Here is a 21,151-nt window from a genome sequence, read left to right on the forward strand (position 1 = left end):
CCAGACTAGGAGAAGATCTGTCTCATGGAGTGACCTTTTGGCTGCCTCTAGATTCCAAGCTCAGTTTTGCTTTCATTAACCACAGATACTGGGACGGACAGAAAAAGACCTAGTTTCTGTTGAGCCAAAGAGTCTCATAACTTGTCTGTTCACATACCCAAGAGCCCACCCTCTAGTTGAGACACTCAGTTCCCTCTCATTCTGGGAGACTGCGTGTCTCTGTGACCTCCTGGTAGAGACCGTTTGACATGTCCCCCAACCCCCCAGTGATTGAGTCTGAATTCTCCACTGATGACGCATTTCCTAGCACTCAGGGTGTCCCCTCCTGGTTGCCCCCTCACCACTGAAGCCCGCTTCCTCCCTTTTCATTTGATGCTTAACAACTGTCAGTTTGCAAGAAACATGCTTCAAATCCACATTCTCCCAGTTGCCTAGCAACAACTTCCCTCCCGGATAAATGTGGGTTTCCTGTAGCTCAGCCCAGGACTGAACACAGCAGCACACACTTCTGTCCACTGCTTCAACTGCTTTTCACCTCTGGTCTGCATGCCTTCAAGACTGCAGCTCATCCCTCCCTTCAGAACCTTCCATAGCCTGCAGAGGCCATGTCTGCCCCAAAAAGACACATTGAACCTGAGGCTACTTATTTACCCTTGTGTTAGGTATATCCTCAACTTAGAAATTAATACTGTTTCCAGATTGTCTTCTTTGAATCACAGAAAGTAAAACAACGAAACATTCAATGCTTAAGACATTTCATGTGCGGCTGGGTGACATCTGTTTGATGAACACATTTGATCCAAAGCATCAGAAATACTATGCAAACAAGACTTTTTAGGAGGTGATAAACATGTCTGTTCTACCTTAAGAAAAAAATATTACACAGTCCCAAGGGAGAGACATGGTTTTGATCCCAGACAACCCAAGCAGAGGCCTCTTAGGGCCGGAATCATCTTGGCTGCTGCCTAGGAACTTATATCAATTTCTTAAGCACAGGATCAAGGCCTAAGGGCCCCTTAGACTGACCTCAGTTAGTAGAGGCAGATCCCTTCACAGCCTTATCTTCCTTAGAGGTCTAGTCTGATCTTGAACTTCGGCTGGCAGTGCTGTCAGTTGTGATGTGTGACATGGAAGAGTTATTTGTTACTTGGAAAATTAAGAGAACTTATTTGGCATAGGAAATGTGTCTGTGTGTGTGTGTGTGTGTGTGTGTATGTGTGTGTGATGATGTTTGCCATTTTGATCTGTGACCTTTTTGTCCAGAAATAGTTTCTCAGTTCCATTCCAACTAAACTTACAGTCTCTTCCGGTTCTTTGACAGAAACAATTCATGTGAATTTGAACAGATAATAGGGAAGGGGAAACCAAAAGAAGAGGAGAGCCCTGGGAAAGTTATTTTATAATTTATGGCAACCTCAGTCAGGCAACTGTGAACAGGTACATATGGAGGGCTCCCTCGGGACCAGGCAGTATTCAGAGATGTAAGGTGTGAGGACCGGACCCTCATCATTTACCATTCCCACTAAAAAGAGCTGGGAAGGAAATTGTAGCTGTAGCACCAGGCACGTAACTGGAGCTTAGTAACTATTTGGTGAAGGAATATTATTAAATTATTAACAAGATGGAAAAAAGAGTATTAACCACACAAAAATGCATCTCGAGCTATTGTTTCTCTGTTCCCTTTCCCCCAAATTCCTGGTCTTGCTCTTATCTGGCTGTCTCTCTATTCACTCTTTCTTGCTGACTCTCTTCACGTTCCTTTCTCCACCTGGAATTCCCGGGCCCTCCCCTTTTACTTACAGACACTGTCCTCACTCTCACAGTCATCAGTTTGTCTCTTTACAAACCTCAGCTCAAGTGTCACTTCCCCGTCCCCAGGTGAAACTGACTGCTCCCTCCCTGTAAGTCACCGTGATGACTGCTATATATAGCCCTCATGGAACCTAAAACCTCAATAGACACAGTCTCTTTCCTACTCTGTTATAGTTTATTTACTCATTAATTACCACAACACGTATTATTGAGCACCTACTGTGTACCATGCCCAGAAGATAAAAGACAAACAAAATAAAACCTATTCCTATGCTTAATGAGTTTACAGTCTAGTGGAGAGATAGATACATTAAAAAATAACAGCAAACCAAAATAAAAATGGTAAATAAATGCACTGAGAAAGACAGGAATAGCTAGGAGGGGCACCTAACCCCTAGGGAAGGAAAGCTGGAAGAGCATGGTGATGGGGGAAGAAGGCTTTCTGGAGAAGGTGAGGTAGTTTGAAATGAGTTGACTCTGGCCAGTAGGGGTAGAGTGAGAATGGGGTGAGACAGGGTGGGTTGGTCATTTTGATCCATTAGTCCTCAAAGTGATAGGACTAGCGGCTAAGGACTGCAGGCTTTACAGAAGCCTACAAAACTATTTGAGATTTGAAGTTTTTTTTTTTTTTAATTGGCTCCAAAAGAAAATGAAAAAACTTTAGAATTATAATGAATGAATATTAAATGAATATTTAAGGAAGGTAATTTTATTCAACTTCATTGTTAAATTTAGTTAAAACAGGCCCTTGAGTTTCATTCAACACTGTTTTATCATACTGTTGATGAGAGAAAACAAAACTGATTCCTGGCCAGGGCCACTGTCAGCGTGGGGTTTGCACATCTTTCCCATGTCTGCTTGGGTTAGCTCCAGGTACTCCTGTTTCCCCCACATCCCCAAGATGTGCCCATTAGTGGAAACGGTGTGTCTGCATGATTCCAACGTGAGTGAGTGTGGGTGTGGGAGTGAGTGCCCCTGCCATGGGAGGGCATCCTGTCCAGGTTAGATTCCTACCTTGTGCCCTGAGCTGCTGGGATGGAATCCAGCCACCCATGACTCTGAACTGAAATAATTTGGTGAATAATTATCTTACTTTTTAATTAATCTTTGAAAATGTATGTATAGTTCACATGTATTTCAATATTTAATATTAGAAGTATTTTAGTCTTTATTTTGAAGTTTGGTGATTTATTGTAACCAGAAACAAGCTATAGAAACTTAATTTTGGGCCAAGTGCAGTGGCTCACACCTATAATCCCAGCATTTTGGGAGGCCGAGGCAGACGCATCACTTGAGGTCCGGAGTTCAAGATCAGCCTGGCCAACATGGTAAAACCCTGTCTCTACTAAAAAATACAAAAATTAGCCAGATGTGGTGGGCACCTGTAGTCCCAGCTACTTGGGTGGGTGAAGCAGGAGAATCACTTGAACCCGGGAGGCGGAGCAGTGAGCAGAGATCGTGCCACTGCACTCCCGCCCTAGGCGACAGTGTGACACTCCATCTCAAAAAAAAAAAAAAAAGAAAAGAAAGAAACTTAATTCTGGTTTATATCAATTAGCCTGTGGTAAAATTGGTTTCATTATAGGCATTTCACTTAGTTGAAGTTTCCAATAACATGTGGATGAATTAAGTGAGGATTTACTATATTCATAAAATCTTAAATTCCAAAGCCTGTTTGCAGTTCAGGTTTTTCCACTTTACAAACATTTCTAAGTATTCACAATGATTGCTTAAAATTCATACCAGATAAATCATTAAATAAGTTGTTCAAAGTCAAATAATTTCATAAGTAAAAATTAGGAGCTTTTAGAAAACTATACCTACATAGACCTAGACCTATAGATAGACAGAGATCTGAATAGATATGGACACAGATGCTTTCCAAAGTGTTCATGTGATGTGTGGTGGAGTTTCAAGACCAGAGTGTGCCTGGGGCCTGCAGAAGTAAAGGAGAGGGGATGGAGAGAAGATTGTCCACATGGCCATGGGCAATCTCCCACCCACACTCAAGTGAGGAAGACAGGAAACAAATTCAGAAAGAAGAGGAAATAATCAAAACTGATGGGAGCTTGTGACTGATTTACTTATGCGCAGCCTCCCTGGAGACATGAGTGTGGCTGTTCCTTAGGTTGTGCCTCTGGGCTCCTACCCCCTCTTAGATGCCTTCCTATTATCTAGGACCTGGTTGCTTTTTGTCTGCATAGCTTCTTTGGATTCCAGTCTTTGATGCCAGCTTCCTCCTAAAGTAGCCTTTCAGATGTCCCTTGGTTACCCTCTGCTATCTAAGGGCTCATCCTACCCCACACTCATTCCCAGCACCAATTTCTGGATCTCCAGGCTGGAGATTTAGACAATGGGATGAGAAGAACCCATGATGACTCCCAGACAGAAAGTGGTGCCAGCCACAGAAAGGGCACACAGGCACAGAAGTTGGTTTGGGGCAAGACGATGTGGTCAGTTCAGAACACGCTGGATCTAGGCAGATGCCCAGCAGACAGTTGGATATGTAAGTCTGAAGCTCTGGGGAGAGGTCTAGGTTGGAGGTACAGATTTAGAAGTCATCAACAAAAAGGTAGCAGATTAAATGATAAAGGAAATGAGACTATCCGGGGAGTGTGCAGAGTGAGAGGAGCAAGGGAGGCCCTTGGGAACCTCAGCACTTCAGGGGAAGGTAGAGGCACAGTTGCTGGTGGGAAAGGCAGAGAAGTAGCAAAGCAAACCAGGCAAAAGCAGTGTCACAGACGACCAGGGAGGAAAAGGACATGATCAAAATGTTGAGAAAAGCAGAGAGGTTTGAAAATACAAGAAGCAAAAATGTCCACTAGACTTAAAAACCAGGAGAAAACTGGGGGGTTCTTGATAAAGCATCTTAGTAGGATGGTGAGGGTGGAAGCCAGGGAAGTGTTGGTGAGGAAGTGAAGTCACTGATTACGGACTATGCTTAAAAGAATGTGGGAATGAAGGGTGGAAGAGAGAAATTAGACTGTAGCTAGGGAGACATAAGCGATCAGAGGTAGATTCTTTCTCTCCTGTGGGAGAATCTTGCACGTATACACAGCATGACAACAGTCATGGAAGGGCTGGCGAAGCCTCAGGGAGACTCTTGAAGGTAAACCCCATGAAGGGAGGACTTTGTTTCATTCATTGCCGTGTCCCCAGCACCTGGCACAATAGCAGACACTCAATACGTATTTGTCAAATGTGGGATTTTATCATTTAGAAACTGCACCTGGCTGTGAGTAACAAAAGTCAGAGAAACCATGGGTTTCATTTTTCTCCCCAGGCAGAGTGTGGAGCTGGGTCCTCCAAGAGGGGTTTGGAGCACCACAGGTTTCCTCAAGACCCCCAGGCTGCCCTGTGTTTCCCTCCTTCATCCCCAGCATATGCCTGTCGTCTGGTGACCTCAAAACACCTGTGCTGCCTCCTCCAGCACATCCATGTTGCAGGCAGGGGCCAGGCAAAGGGCAGAGGGGCCTACTTCAAAAGACCATTTCCAGAAACCCCATCCTATGACTTCTCCTGGTGTCTTTTTGGTTACCATTGTGCCATAGGCTCACCCTGTATACATGGGAGGCTGGGCCAGGCATTATGACTTTCAGCAATATTGCATAGATAAGCATCAATCTTTGTCACTGTGACGAAGCCTAGTCACTCAGTGCTAGGCAAGGTTAATGGAATGGGTTGGTGTGTGCATTATTCTTGTGGTCTTTCTTATGCTTCATGTTATACATTTATTAGGACTTTTAGGCAACAGGGGGATAAAAATGCAGAGGAGATGCATGCTATGATCTGAATGTTTGCATCCTCCCCAAAATTCATATGTTGAAATCTTCATCCCCAAGATGATGGCATTAGGAGGTGGGGCCTTTCGGAGGCAATTAGGTCATGACTGGGATTAGTGCCCTTGTAAAACCCCAGAAAGCCAGCTTGCCGCTTCCACCATATGAAGACACAGAGAGAAGATGCCATCTACGAATCAGGAAATGAGCCCGCACCATGCAATAAACCTGCTGGAGCCTTGATCTTAGACTTCCCAGCTGCCAGATCTGTGGGAAATAGATTTCTGTTGTTTACCCAGCTTATGGTATTTTGTTGTAGCAGCCAGAGTGAACTCAGACAGTGCTGATCTCGTATTCTTGGAGGGAACCCTTAGTCTTTAGGGAAAGCAAAGCCACCCTTTGGGGCAGGGTGTTCTCCAAGTGCTGCCACATATGCTGATGTGGTTAAACTGCAAACTATGGTAAAAATGTGGAGGTCTGTGGAATTGTCAATCAGGAAAAAGATATAAAAAGAAGTTACAGTCTTGGTGCTTCTGGAAGGATATGTGCCAAATTGTTAACATTGATTATCCTTGGGTAGAGATGTGGGGAAGTTTGCAGAGACAGTTTTGCCTTGTACTTTATATAAGTAAACAGCTACTACTTTGTTGTCTTAAAAAAAAAAAAAAGCCTATGTGCTCTTCATGTGACTCAGAACTACCTAGGCAATACAATTAATTGAATTAGTAAAATTGAGTGATTATGAATTTTCAGGAAGTCATTAATTTACCGCTGCTTTATTACATCCACTTCTAACAGGACTTCAATATAGGGGAATTTGACTTCAAGATAAAAAGACTAAATTTATTTACCCTTTTAAAAAAAGACAACTTAAAAGCAGACTTGTCTTACAGAACCTTCCTTAGTTGGACATTGATGAGTGTACAGAAAATGCAATGGATAAAAAGCTTGGTGATACAAAGATAAAAAGTGGGGTCCTGTCCTTAATGAACATACCATTTCATGGAGTATCAGGTGTATAAACAATTATAATCAATCTGCTTGTTATTCTGATAAGATCATTTACTCACACATCAAATACTGAGTGCCCACCACATGCCCAGCATACCTAGAAGTCATCCAGTATGATTTCTGTCTACATGGAGCATAGAGTCTTACAAGGGAGATAGATGACAAGTAAACACCAGAATAATTACCAATGGTGAAGAGCACAAGGAAGGAAACAGAACTCCTAAAGAGAGCGTGGCTGGGCAGGGGTGAGCAAGAGGCATAGAAAAAGGGGCATCTAAATCTACTTGGGAGATCACATAGGTCATCATGTTAGGAATGAGACTTGAGGGATGAGTAGAAGTTTGCCAGGCAAAGAAGGAATGCGGGGGAATAGACAGCAGAGCCAGGGGCAGGAGACAGCTGACGTGTGAGCAGACATAAAAAGAAGTCCATTGTGGCAGCAGAGAAGCAGGAGAGAAGGCAAGTGAGGGAGCCAGGCACCAGCTCACAGAGGTCATGTGTGTCATAACGTAGTAATGGCCTTCTCTTTTGGAGACAGTAGGGAGCCATGGAAGATGTTTGAGCAGGGAAAGCGACATGACTGGATTGGCCTGTTGGGTAACTCAGACCACAATGCATTGGAAGGGAGGGGGCTAGAGGCAAGGGGACTGGCAAGAAGGCCAGTCCTTTTTCTATGCCTATTTTGATAAAATATTCTAGAAGGGAAGTGAACAAAGGCAGTCCTAGAGAGGAAGAACAAAACAGATAGGATACTTCCTTAGTATTTGCTCATTCGACAATTTATTTTTGCATATACACTAAAACCTTTTTTATTATTAAAACGTTTTATTATAGGAAAAAAGTATGAAAGTAGAGTGAATAATATAATGAGCTCCCATGGATCTATCACCCAGCTTCAACTATTATCAATATTTGGCTGTTCGTGTTTTAACTGTTCTCCACTTTTTTTTCCTGGAGTTTTTTTGAAGCAAATCACAGACAATATATCATTTCACCATATGTACTTCCCTCTGTATCTCTAACATGTAAGAACTTATTTGTTTTAACAAAATCACAATGCTATGATCATACCCAACAAAATTTATCATAATGTCTTAATAATACCTAATACCCATTTCATGTCCACTTTCCCCCAATTGTTACAGCTGGTTTGTTCAGATCAGAATCAAAATCCACCTGTGGCCATTTTACCGATATGTCTCTCAGGTCTCTTTTCATCTCTAATAATCTCAGGGGAGACAGGAGGGAGGATGGGCAGGACTTGGTGCTAACTTGCTTATTGACACACAGTTTTGCCTACTTGCTTCCTCCCTTCCCACCCACTCTTCTCAGCCCCACCCTCATATGGAAAAAACAGAAATTAAAGTGCTTTGCCCAGCACCCACTGAAGCTATTTCGAAGGAGTTTGAAGAGTACTCCCAGCAAGACAAATGCCTCGGTCCAGTGCTCAGGTCAAAGAGGGGAGACGCTTCTCAGTGATGTGGTGTCAATAGCAGCTTAGCTGTTCTTTCCTCTGGAAAATTCTACCCATCTGCTTTGTAACTCCCATACCTAACAAAGCCTTTTATTTCACAATTAGAAAATAAGCCTGAAATATGAATGCTGCCTGAGTGTACCTACATTTATTCTAGAGTTTCAGGGTCAAAAAGAATACAAGGACCTCTGCATCTATAGCCAAGAGGAGAGGGGCAAAGACACACAGCTACAAATGAGAACCTGGCTGGTCAAAGCCTAACTCCACCTGTTTGTCAGCGTTGATGCAAGTTAGGTCAGCCCAATGATCATTTAGGAGAACTGTGCTGGCAAATAAAAAGCAGAGGCTTTTGGTCCCCAGATACTTGGATGAGAATTACAAGTCCAGCTGGTTAAAAGGCGCATGCCCAGTGCTCACTTCACACCTACTCAGGAAGCACACTTGAGTTTGAAAACCACTGTCTTTACACTTAGAACTCAGTCCTACATGACTCCTCTAGGATCAGTGATTCCATCAGTTTTGAAACATGAAGCATGAAGTCAAACAGGACATGATCTTGGTTTCCAGAAAACCAGATGTTCACATCAGTCTCTGGAGCTTGGAGGCAGCACACCTGGGGACTTCCACATCCCCTGACGAGGTGGCAAAAGCAGGAGCAGTGGTGAGTTCACATGGGCTGGGGTTTCCTGAACACTGCTGGCAATTGGAGAATCTGCAAGGGAACTTCTCCGACTCCTACCAGCAGCTGCTTTAAAATAAAGGTGATGTAGCTTGTCAAATCCTCCATGAGAGAGCAGTGTTGAATGGAGGAAGAGACACAACCTGTCTGAAAATGGCACAAAGGAAGAAAGATGTAAACAGTGATGAGAAGACTGCAGTGTCTACAAAGCTCCGAGGTGAACAGATGGGCACCCCAGGCCCGCAGCACTTCCTTCAGTCTCTGCCAGCTGCACTCTGTTTTCCTTCCTCCAGGAATCTTGTTTGGTGTCGCTAAAACAGCAATTAGAATCACTTTGAAATAGTGATAGTATTTAATATAACTATGAAACTATCTGTGATTGACAAGTGCAGCAAGGAGTCTTGGAATGAGAGCCTTTATTTTTTCAATTAAATAAAAGAGTTTTTTGTTTCTAAAAGTAATCTTGCCGAAAAGATCCTGCGATCAGAAAGAAGGAGGGGGGGAGTTTTCAAGCATATAGGAGATCAGACTGTGCCTATGTGTGTATATACCTACAAACATATATATATTTAAAAAATTGTTTTACTGTCAATTACAGCTTCCCACACTCCTAGACAGCCGTTCTCAAGGTATCAATCTGAGATCTTGGGGAGGAATATTATCTGATATGTCACCAAGAATTCAAGAGGTGAGTAGCCTGATGTTAGTAATTATAATTTCATTATGTCTTTCCACCATTTACCCCACTTAGGTCAAATAATTTAATTGTATTTCAAACCTGTTCAAGGAAAAGTACATTTGATCTTTCCATCTAGCGATTTCAAAGCACCTGTTCACATCCCAAATTATCTGTGCTCTTAAGTAAGAGGCAGAAAGAAAGGAACCACCCTTCTGATTTCACATCAAAAAAGAAATGCCACTGGCAATAAGCAACTTGCCTGGTGTGGCATAAATCATCAGAAGACTTACAGTTGAATCTAAGTCTTTTCAGTACTGAGGTGGTTCATTATTCTGTTACAGTCTTAAAATTCACATAAATATATACTGCCAATAATAATAGCATACACCTTTATAGCTTACAGGCACTCTTCTTCTAAGTGTTTTACCTATGTTGGCTTATTTCATCATAAAGAAAACAATGGACTTTTGTGTTGTTTTGTGAAAAGATGCGCACGTTTTAATTAACATCTGATTGCACAAGTCTCCTCCCATATAGAAATGGATTCTTCCACGCAATAGATAAGAGGTGCTGGGGATATGATGATGAACACACAGATTTGGTCATGACCCTGTGGGAAAGAGAGATGGGGAAAAAAAACAATTCTCTTCAAGTGTGATGAGTGTTACGAAAGGGAGGGAAAAGTTGAAACAGGTTTTTTTCCAAACTTTTCTCCCTTCATTATTCGCAGCTGACTTGGGCTCCACCAACCTGGAAAACTGCATGGTTGGAATCTGTCTTTATAAAACGCATCTCAACCTGGGCCGAGTATGCACACTGATGTGTGGGAAAGTTAGAGAAGAGCCCATTGTACTAATGCTCACCTGCTACAGTGGGAGTCTCCGTTAAACAGTCTTTTCTTCATAGCATTAAAAAAATTTATATCAGTACAATAAGGTTGAAATTGATAGAGAATGTACAAACAATCCCCAGAGTATATCAACACTCTTAGTTCTGAGTAGAAATTCCAGAAGGCTTCTTGACTGTCTAGATAGCAAGTCTAATCATTTGTGAACTAAGTTAAAGCAGAAGGCCCAGTTTATATGAATTGATATTACACCATTTGACCTGAGAACAGCCCCTTCATCTCTGAGTGCTTTGACTAAATGAGCAACATAATAATAGTAATAACCCCTTACAAGATGTCATAAGACTCACTGTTGTTGAAGCAATTTGAGATTTTGACTTTATTGAAGCATAGATGGTGATTATAGGCATGACTCACTGTGTGGATTCTCCCTGGGCTCATCAGTTTCAGAGGGCAAGTGTTGGCATGTGGACAAAGAGAGGGATGACACGTAAACATGGCTTATTGCAATGGGGAAATATTTTCAGTCTCACTGATTGAATCCTAATGGTTTTATAAATTCCCCAGTACCACTGAAAGCAAAGCAAGTAATAAGGTGTGTTTTAGGAATAAAAGCAGCATTATTTTAATTTCGTATTTTCCCCTAAAGCAAAGCCAAATGGCATTATGGGAGCCAAGCTACTGGCAGCTCCACCAGCCTTCTCCTGAGTTCTCGGCATTACAGATCTACCCTCAAAGGATGAGGCCAGCAAGCACCACAGGGTGCCCACATGGAGAAGAGAAGGCCACCAACCTCCTCATAGCTGGCACAGAATTGAAAAAGTGTTTTTCCAGGAATGGATACTTCATCTGTTCTGTATCTGCTAGAATTTTAAAATGCACACACAGACACACACAGGCACGCACACACACACGCACACACACACAAGAAAACCACAAACCACACATTTCATGGAAATGGAAGAATTCATTGGTAAAATTAAGCTAATAAGATTATTTTCCAAATATAAGAAACTAAAGTTTAGACTATTTAGCCAAAGAAATTTGCTCTGATCTTGCTTTTCTACAACAGAACCATTCCCCAATCATTTTATTTCCCTCTTTTTCTCCCCAGTATCCCCATCTTGGTGGGACAACAGAACCCAAGAACTGGCTTAACAGTAAAATATTTTCTGCATTTGCCCAAGGACACATTCCCAACGAATTCAAATAAAGGAGACTAGAAGAAGAGAGGCTATACTACAGTGCTCTAGGGGTCACTCTGTGATTTGTTGTTGTTGTTGTTGTTGTTGTTGTTGTTGTTGTTGTTTTGAGACGGAGTCTTGCTCAGTTGCCCAGGCTGGAGTGCAGTGGCACGATGTCTACTCACTGTAAGCTCTGCCCCCCAGGTTCACGCCATTCTCCTGCCTCAGCCTCCCGAATAGCTGGGAGTACAGGGGCCCGCCACCATGTCCGGCTAATTTTTTTGTATTTTTAATAGAGACGGGGTTTCACCATGTTCGCCAGGATGGTCTCGATCTCCTGACCTCGTGATCCGCCCGCCTCGGCCTCCCAAAGTGCTAGGATTACAGGCATGAGCCACTGCGCCCGGCCACTCTGTGATTTTCTTTAAGGCTCATCCTAGTATTCTCCTAGTCCCTAAGTAGATGGCAGTAGGTTTTGTTTTTTGTTTTTCGCAGCTGGATTAAGGATTGCTGAGAATATATGGATGTTTTCTTTTAAATGTGGAAGTCAAACCCAAACGTTGGAGCATTGGCCTCACAGTAGATTATGACTCTAGCTGCCTTAAAATAACCTGAAGACTTTGCCTTGCCCTAGTTTATCCGTCGGCCGAGTATGCAGGACTTGCTGTGGGTGACCAGGCCCCTCATGCAGAATGGTGGTCCAGAGACCTTTACAAAGCTGATGGGCATCCTGTCTGACCTCCTGTGTGGCTACCCCGAGGGAGGTGGCTCTCGGGTGCTCTCCTTCAACTGGTATGAAGACAATAACTATAAGGCCTTTCTGGGGATTGACTCCACAAGGAAGGATCCTATCTATTCTTATGACAGAAGAACAAGTAAGTTTTCTGAGTCCTGCTTATAAATTGGCCTCTCATGTTGGTTAAGTTGATGGTTTAACACTTCTAGGTGAAACCAAACCTGGGGTTGCATCTGTCTTGTCTTGCTGAGTGGCCTTAGGCAAAGAGACTTCTCCCAGAAAGTCCACTTCCCCTTGCAGAAAGGGGGCATTGCTTATAAGCAATTCTGGACATGAACCACAGAAAGAACTGAGGCCCACTTGGAAAGGGAACAGAGGGGCCATTTCCCACTGATGTAATTGAACTAGGGCTAAGTTCAAGAGGAAGAGAATGATCCGCAAGGAAGCAACCCAGAGTTCCAGGTGAAGCTCAGGTCAGAAGGGCCCTGGCAAGTAAACACGGCTGTGGGATGCTTTTACAAACACAATACCGTGAAAATCTATGTGTGTAGTACTGAATTACATTCCAAATGGCAAATTCCTGGCAAATCATCTTCCCCACCTTTCACTATTTTTTTTTTTTTTTGGTCTTCTATGGGGTAAAGGAGGATGGGGTGGGGAAGAAATGTAACTGGCTGCCCCTCTAGTTAAAAACTGAAAAGAGGCAGCAAGGGACATGCCAAAAGTAGTTGGACTCTAAGATAGCTACACACAACAAAGCAGCTAAGCAGCTAATTGAAGGGAAATTACTGAGGCTCAAGCTGAGATTCCAAGCGGGGGCCTTGTTTGGCCTCTCAGTCCCTTTCATCTGAGAAAGGCCTCAGTTCCTAGCAGTAATCAGAGGCAGGCTTCTCAGCCTCCTTCTCCTAAAGCAGAATAAACCACAGGGCAAGTCGCATCCTTTGTTTCTCTGATGAGGCCATTACTGAGAGGCACTGTGGCATTTTGCTACTAATGATGAGCTTGTTATTGGTGGGGTACAGCCTATTAATTTAGGTTATTCATCAAATCCTCCAGCATGGAGTTGAATGAGACATGTGATGTGGATACACTAATGACTATATTGAGTTACAAGCAATGGGGAGTTTCTGTAAAATCTGTCCCTTCTCTCCTGGCAGCATCCTTTTGTAATGCATTGATCCAGAGCCTGGAGTCAAATCCTTTAACCAAAATCGCTTGGAGGGCGGCAAAGCCTTTGCTGATGGGAAAAATCCTGTACACTCCTGATTCACCTGCAGCACGAAGGATACTGAAGAATGTAAGATCCCAGCTGGGCTTGCCTTGTGTACCCTGGACCTCCCAGAAGTGTGTGTGTGTGTGTGTGTGTGTGAGAGAGAGAGATGTGCCTTCCTGGTAGCACATCTCATGTTTGTTTTTTGCTAAGTGGACTCTTGCGTTTCCTCCCCCATCCACAGTCATCACTGGAATGCTTTGCTTCAGTGCCCCTGCCTGGGCCCTCCCCTCTCTACTGCAGCCTACAATGAGATTTTCTTTCCCATTGCTTGAATTATATCCCTAATGGAAGGGTTCACAATTCTCTGAATCCTGGCTACTCAGATAAAGACAGGGAGGAAGGGAGGAAGGGTATTTTCTCCCAGGGGGTCCAAATCTAGCTTTAACGAGGGAGGTTCTGAGAAAATAATATCATCAATATTACATGGACTTCTGAGATACTAAGAAATTAGATTCTGTCAGCCCAGGAAGTTGGGAGATGGTGAATTGTTCTGGGAAATAGCAATAGACTGAGAAAATAAAAACACTTCCTTGAAAAGCCCTTCCCTAACACTAAGTGATAGGGGCAGAAAAGACACAACCAAAAGTTCTCTCTCACTTTTCTCTCTGTTCGTGTCTCTGTCTTGATCTCTGTCTGGTTTTAGGCCAACTCAACTTTTGAAGAACTGGAACGCGTTAGGAAGTTGGTCAAAGCCTGGGAAGAAGTAGGGCCCCAGATCTGGTACTTCTTTGACAACAGCACACAGATGAACATGATCAGAGTAAGGGGGGGTTGGAGGATGGGGAGGGGAGGGGAGGGGGAAGCGGTGGGGGCGAGAAAGTTCCACTTGTTTCCTTTTCCCAGGAAAGAGTTAATCGCTATTGGAGTTAGATCAAAATACAACAAGCAGGCCCCAAAGGCCTTCATTCCAAGCAGTCACCAAGTGGGGTCACTGACTTTGGATGAGAAATATGTTTCTTGAATTCTGGGAGAAGTCTAAAAGCTGCCACAAGACCAGTGGCTTCCTGGAGTTTCCTGCTTTTATGAATTCACTCAAGGGCCTCAAATTCAAAGAGGCATCTCCCCAAGGGGCCAGCTCTGTAACTCCAAAGATGGTGGAATGTGTTTGTCTGATCTCATTTTCAGCTTTGCAAAATGAAGACAAGAGTTCTATATATCAGGGACATTCAAAAGAAAACAAAAATATCCATAAGCAAAAGAAAGCTTTTTATACACCATATTCAATGACCCCCATCTGGCCCCTCCTTTGCCCCTACACATCTTCCCTCTATTCTAGAGACCCATGGACTTGGGGAAATGGGATATAGATAGGTATGTTTCATAGTGGAACAAGCTCACCAGCTCTTCAGGGAGCCTTAGCATCTCTATCCTCAATCACTAAAAATTAGAAATGGCTGAAGAACAAGACCAAAGATCCTATGGAATTTCTAAGCAGTGACTGTATTTCTTCTTCCCAAGGATACCCTGGGGAACCCAACAGTAAAAGACTTTTTGAATAGGCAGCTTGGTGAAGAAGGTATTACTGCTGAAGCCATCCTAAACTTCCTCTACAAGGGCCCTCGGGAAAACCAGGCTGACGACATGGCCAACTTCGACTGGAGGGACATATTTAACATCACTGATCGCACCCTCCGCCTGGTCAATCAATACCTGGAGGTAAGGGGCTGCAAACCCCACAGTGGGCCCCTTGAAGATAGCCCCATGAGTGGGGCCAGAGCTCCCTTAGCAAGTCAAGTGGTCTTGAATTTAAGCTTTCATTTTCCCCACTGAAGAAACAAGAATCCCTACATCCCCTGTACAGTTCTCATTCTCTAACAGCTTATCCATACTTAAAACTTATCTATGCTGAAAACGGTTTCCTCTTCACATCTCCTACTTCTCATGCTGGGCACCCCCTCCTGTAGCCCCCTTTAAGCATCTGTGTCTGTCCTCAACCCTCTTCTGTCTGACATTGCTTGAGTGGCCATCTATGGCCAGTGTCCCCTCAACCCCACAGTCCATTGCTTGCTGGACACTCCTGCCCTAAAGTTCTACAAGCACATCAGCCTCAACATGTCCCCTCCAAAAACTGTATGTTCTCCTTGCCCATAGAACATATCCTTCTCCTATATTTCCTATCCTAATTAACGTCATCAGCATTTGCCCAAATTCTCAAGTGAGGGATTTCAGGGTCATCCCTAATTTTCCTTCTTCACCCTCCACACAGTAGCTGTCACTTACTGAGTGTTACTTTATGCCTAGTACTGTGCCAACTGCTTTTACACACATATGCTTCATTTAATTCTCACAGCTCCATGAGGCTTGCACCATTATCACTGCCAATTTGCAGATGAGAAGCCAGGGCTTAAAGAGGTTAAATAAGATCCCACGCATGACCATTAAGAGGAGCGAACAGGATCCAGCTCTGGGGGTGCCTGAGTTCAGAGCCTGCCTTTCTGATTTCTCTTACCAAGCTTTGTCTCCTCTCCCTCCTAAATATCTCTCAACTCTGCCTCTTGCATTCCAGGCTCTCTGAGGACTAGAGGCCTTGTCATCTCTGCACCAGCCCATTCCAAGGGCTTCCTTCCTGGAATCCAGGGTCCAGCCTCTGTTGGCCCAGGCATTTCTCTACACTGGCACCAGAGTTACATTCCGCACACCTGCTTACGTTGCTCTCTCACTTAAAATCTTAATGACTTGACCCCCAAATAACACAGGTCCCTTCCAAATCTGTCCTACCCCACCTTCCCAGCCCTTGCTCAACTCTGCTACCTGGCCCTTTCACGCCTATAGGCATTCCCATTCCATGACCTCTTGGGATTCTACCCTTTGCAAATGCTGTTTTCATTGCCCATTTATTAGAGCGCTTTTGGTCACAAGCTTTTTGCTTAACCAAAAAGAAAGCATTTATTGGTGGACATAAATAATGAAGTTCAGGAGGATCCAAGAGTTGGAAGCCACCATGAGACCCCTGTGTCCTTCCACCTCACTTTTCTACTCGCCTCTGCTCAGCTTCATCTCTGGCCAGGCCCTCTCCTTTGCTGATGCCCTAGCTGCTTACAGCCCTTAGCAGTCATCTATACACCAAAAATCCCTTTCCCATAGCAGAAGCAATGCTCCTAGAGAGTTTCCCTGTTGGTCTGGCTCCTGTACCCACCCCTGTGTACTCTGATTGGGAGGCCTGGGTCAGCTGCCCACCATGGTGCCATTTCTATGAGCAGGATTACTGTGAAGTGGTGGAAGATGTTTCCCCAAAAGAAGAAACACAAGGTAGAAAAGTGTATGTCCACCAATGCCTGAAATGACTGTCCCTTTCCTCATCTGCTGAGCTTCTACTCATTCATTCTTTGAGACTCAGCACTCAGCTCTTAAATGTCACTTCTGCTTTGATGGAGGTTTAGTCATTCACTCCTCTGTGCTTCCTGGCCCTCTCTTCACACCTCTCTCAGACCCCTCTCCCAGATAGATTAGAGTTGGCTGTTGACATGTCCATCTCTGGCTGGGCAGCTAAACTGGAGTTATTTAGAATCAGGGAGCACATGTCAGTCATTTTCGAATTCTCAACCTCATACTCCCAGTAAATGACTCCATCTAAGGGCGGACCACTCTTGCCCATGGGCCAGGTCTAGGTCTGTGTCATCTAGAACTGTTGGAAGGTAGGGGCTTCTGTGAGCAGTAGGAGAGGCAATAAACTCGAGGGCCCTCGGGAGCATGCCCTCTTGTCTCAGACTTGTGAGTCCTGAGGATAACAAACTAGTGAGGAAAAGCCTCGTTCTATCTGTCACCTGGTGCTCTTGAGGACTTTCTGTTGCCCTGGTGCCACCACAATTTTCCAGAGTGTGTGACCCTCGCTCTCCAAACTCTGGAAGTGGCAGCCGAGGCTCCCCAGTGGCCTTTCAGAAGGTGCCAGTCATGACAGCAGCACCAAACTGCAGGCAACTACTAAGCGATCACCAACTTGTCTGAAGATAAGAATGACCTTGAATGCATTTTATAAAACAGGATTTTTTTTTAATTTTTAGATTTTCTTTCTTTATTGTACCTTAAGTTCTGGGATACAAGTGCAGAATGTGTAGGTTTGTTACATAGGTATATGTGTGCCATGGTGGTTTGCTGCACTTGTCAACCCATCATCTAGGTTTTAAGCCCCACGTGCATTAGCTATTTGTCCTAATGCTCTCCCTCGCCTTGCCCCTACCCCACCCCAACAGGCCCCGGTGTGTGATGTTCCCCTCCCTGTGTCCATGTGTTCTCATTGTTCAGCTTCCACTTACAAGTGAGAACATGTGGTGTTTAGTTTTCTGTTCCTGTGTTAGTTTGCTGAGGATGATGGCTTCCAGCTTCTTCCATGTCCCTGCAAAGGACATGATCTCATTCCTTTTTATGGCTGCATAGTATTCTATGGTGTATATGTACCATATTTTCCTTATCCAGCCTATCACCGATGGGCATTTGGATTGGTTCCATGTCTTTGCAATTGTAAACATACACGTGCATATATTTTTATAGTAGAATGATTTATATTCCTTTGGTTATATACCCAGTAATGGGATTGCCTGGTCAAATTGTATTTCTGGTTCTAGATCCTTGAGGAATCACACTATCTTCCACAATGGTTGAACTAATTTACATTCCCACCAACAGTGTAAAAGCCTTCCTATTTCTCAACAGCCTCACCAGCATCTATTGTTTCTTGACATTTTAATAATCACCATTCTGACTGGCATGAGATGATATCTCAATGTGGTTTTGATTTGCATTTCTCTAATGATCAGTGATGATGAGCTTTTTTCATGTTTGTTGACCACATAAATGTCTTCTTTTGAGAAGTCTCTGTTCATATCTTTCACCCACTTTTTGATAGAGTTGTTTGTTTTTTCTTGTAAATTTGTTAAGTTCCTTATAGATTCTGGATATTAGATCTTTGTCAGATGGGTAGATTACAAAAATTTTCTCTCATTCTGCAGGTTGCCTGTTCACGCTAATTATAGTTTCTTTTGCTGTGCAGAAGCTCTTTAGCCTAATTAGATCCATTTTTCAATTTTGGCTTTTGTTGCAATTGCTTTTGGTGTTTTAGTCATGAAGTCTTTGCCCATGCGTATGTCCTGAGTGATATTGCCTAGGTTTTCTTCTAGTTTTCATGATTTTAGATTTTACATTTAAGTCTTTAATCCAGCTTGAGTTAATTTTTGTATAAGGTGTAAGGAAGGGGTCCGGTTTAAGTTTTCTACATATGGCTAGCCAGTTTTCCCAACACCATTTATTAAATAGGGAATCCTTTCCCCATTGCTTGTGTGTGTCAGGTTTGGCAAAGATCAGGTGGTTGTAGATGTGTGGTGCTATTTCTGAAGCCTCTGTTCTGTTCCATTGGTCTATGTGTCTGTTTACAAAACAGATTCTTAAGCATCAACCCAGATCGACTGGCTCAGAATTTCCAGGGAAGAGGCCTGGTTATCTGCATGTTTACAGACCTATTAGATTTGTGGGACCTGCAGTTCCCTTGTACAGTTAGTTACTCAATTAACATCTCCCTCCTCTCATGGTGCCTCTACCTGCTAAGCCCTTATTCCCAGCCAGGCCCACCACCATCCACCCACTGCTGTTATAACATAAGCAGGACCTGTGCGAGGGGGTGTGGACGGAGGAGAGAGGCTCTGTTGCTTCATTTGTGCAGCCTGGAGTTCAGTGGTTCTCACAATGTTTTTGCGAAGTACTATAAAGAATACTCCTTGTCTACTTGACATTCGTATCGTGACATAAATGTCTTGTTTTCCAGAAGGATTATTTTTTTCCAAGCAGCTCGTGCCTAATGCAGCCCCAGGCACCAAACAGATACTTAAAATATATTAATTGCTTAAATGGTTAAGAATTCAGTCTCTGGACCCACACTGCCTGGGTTCAAATTCCTATTATCTGTGCCCAGTTTCCAAGTCTATAAAATAGGGATATTAATAGCACTTACCTAATAGGCTCGTTATGAGAATTAAATGAGCTAATTCATGCAAAGCACTGACATATAGTAAGCACTTAATAAATATTAGCTTTTTAACAAAATACAAGCCAAAAAACACTGCTTAGGAGAGGAAATGATGTTAGTGCCTCCTGTAAATAGGCCCAGCCTCCAAGCTGGTGCTCCTCTAGGAATCACAATGCTGCAAATCACATCCTCCGGGGCCGCCAGGACTTCACGAGGGCCTCTGAGCAGAGGGGTATGATGGGAGCAGAAGCCCAGCAGCTGTGATGATATGGTTTCTGATCTTCCTGCCCTTGGGGTGGGGGAGGAGGAAAGCAAGGGGCAATGAACAGAAAGGAGAAGATAGCAGGGAGGAAATGTGTGAGGAAGAAACACATCACTGTGGCTTGTCCTGGATTTTTCTGCTTCTGTTCTCGTGTTTTGGGAAGTCTGGAGGAGACTTGAAAATCATTCATGTCCCCACCCTGAGGATGGCTTAGTAGCAGAGAGGCCATGAAAACTCTTTGCTGATGGCTCTGAAAGCAAGGATGTTGCTTCACTGGGCTGCTGAAGGCCTGCCTGGGGGTTCTGAGCAGAGAGTACAGGCCCCTCCCAGGAGGGCGGCCTAACCACCATGCTGGCATTTCTGTGGACCATGGTCTGCTGTCTCAGACCCCCTCCACAATAAGGTCTGCAATCTCATTCACCCCATAAATACATTCTGTCTTTCCTCTGATCCCCTCCCATTAGCAGGGGGAAATAAATGGAAGTCAGACGGCCCACTTAGAAGGCAGGCAGTGGAGTAGGAAAATATATGATGGTGGTTTGGGGAGCCTCACATCACTCATGGGGAGACATTCATTCCCCATGATTGGGGATTGGGCCTTCCAATCACCCTTTTCTCCAAATCTAAGGACACAGGACAAATGGGTCCTCATACAGGCAAATATCTTAAACTGGTATGTGTATTCATTTATAGTTCTAATTTATATGTGCCTTTATTCACATATATTTTGCTTCTGGAGAAAAGCTCAATTAGAAAAATTAATACATTATTCTTCTTATTGCCCTTCAGCTAAAACAAGCATACACACCCCTCCCCTTTGGATTTTTTGTTTAGCAAAAGGTTAGGCCTGGCACAGATGAAATACTATTCAGAGTTCACAGTGTATTTTCATTTCATAATATATTTGATTTTCAGGTCTTGAATTTCACATCAGGAAGCTGATATAGGAAGCTGAATTCAGCCAGATTTTAATACGAAAATACCTCTGATCAAGGCATAAAATTGTACTTTAACCAGTAACCACTGTATTTCTCTAAGCTGTGAAAAAACATGCATTCATTAACTGCTTTTTCCTCTGCTGTCAACACAGTCAATACATGTGCATAACTCCTTATTGTCTACATGGTGATTATCTTGCTGATGAATTCTCAAAGGCCAGAGATTTGGACTATTTTTTCTCTGTAACCTTGCATGTTCCTGGCCACATGCCACTACCACCCAAACAGAATATACTCAGGGAACGTATTTTTCAGGATAACCTAAGAAAAAATAGGATTAAGAAGATAAAGCTGCTGATCATGTAATGTACTTTAGAGTCAGATATATAAATATTTGTGAATTATCTGTCCTATTTCTTTCTTCTATTAATTCATTGACTCTAGATGTGCATTGGAAGGCTAGGGAGAAATCAGGGGATCGTGAGAAAGAGCACAGAAGTCTGCATCACACAAACAATATT

General features: G+C 43.5%; 1 protein-coding gene across 1 annotated transcript in view; it reads left to right on the forward strand.

Moving 5' to 3' along the window:
• Nucleotides 1-21,151, forward strand: part of ABCA4 (ATP binding cassette subfamily A member 4) — a 128,570-nt gene that overhangs the window by 28,296 nt on the left and 79,123 nt on the right. The window contains exons 7-11 of the mRNA XM_054668016.2: nt 9,354-9,443; nt 12,100-12,340; nt 13,359-13,498; nt 14,118-14,234; nt 14,933-15,130. Coding sequence (XP_054523991.1) covers nt 9,354-9,443; nt 12,100-12,340; nt 13,359-13,498; nt 14,118-14,234; nt 14,933-15,130 — 786 coding nt within the window. The remainder of the gene's footprint in view (nt 1-9,353; nt 9,444-12,099; nt 12,341-13,358; nt 13,499-14,117; nt 14,235-14,932; nt 15,131-21,151) is intronic.

This window comes from Pan troglodytes, chromosome 1, assembly GCF_028858775.2.
Source record: "Pan troglodytes isolate AG18354 chromosome 1, NHGRI_mPanTro3-v2.0_pri, whole genome shotgun sequence".
NCBI classification, from domain to species: domain Eukaryota; kingdom Metazoa; phylum Chordata; class Mammalia; order Primates; family Hominidae; genus Pan; species Pan troglodytes.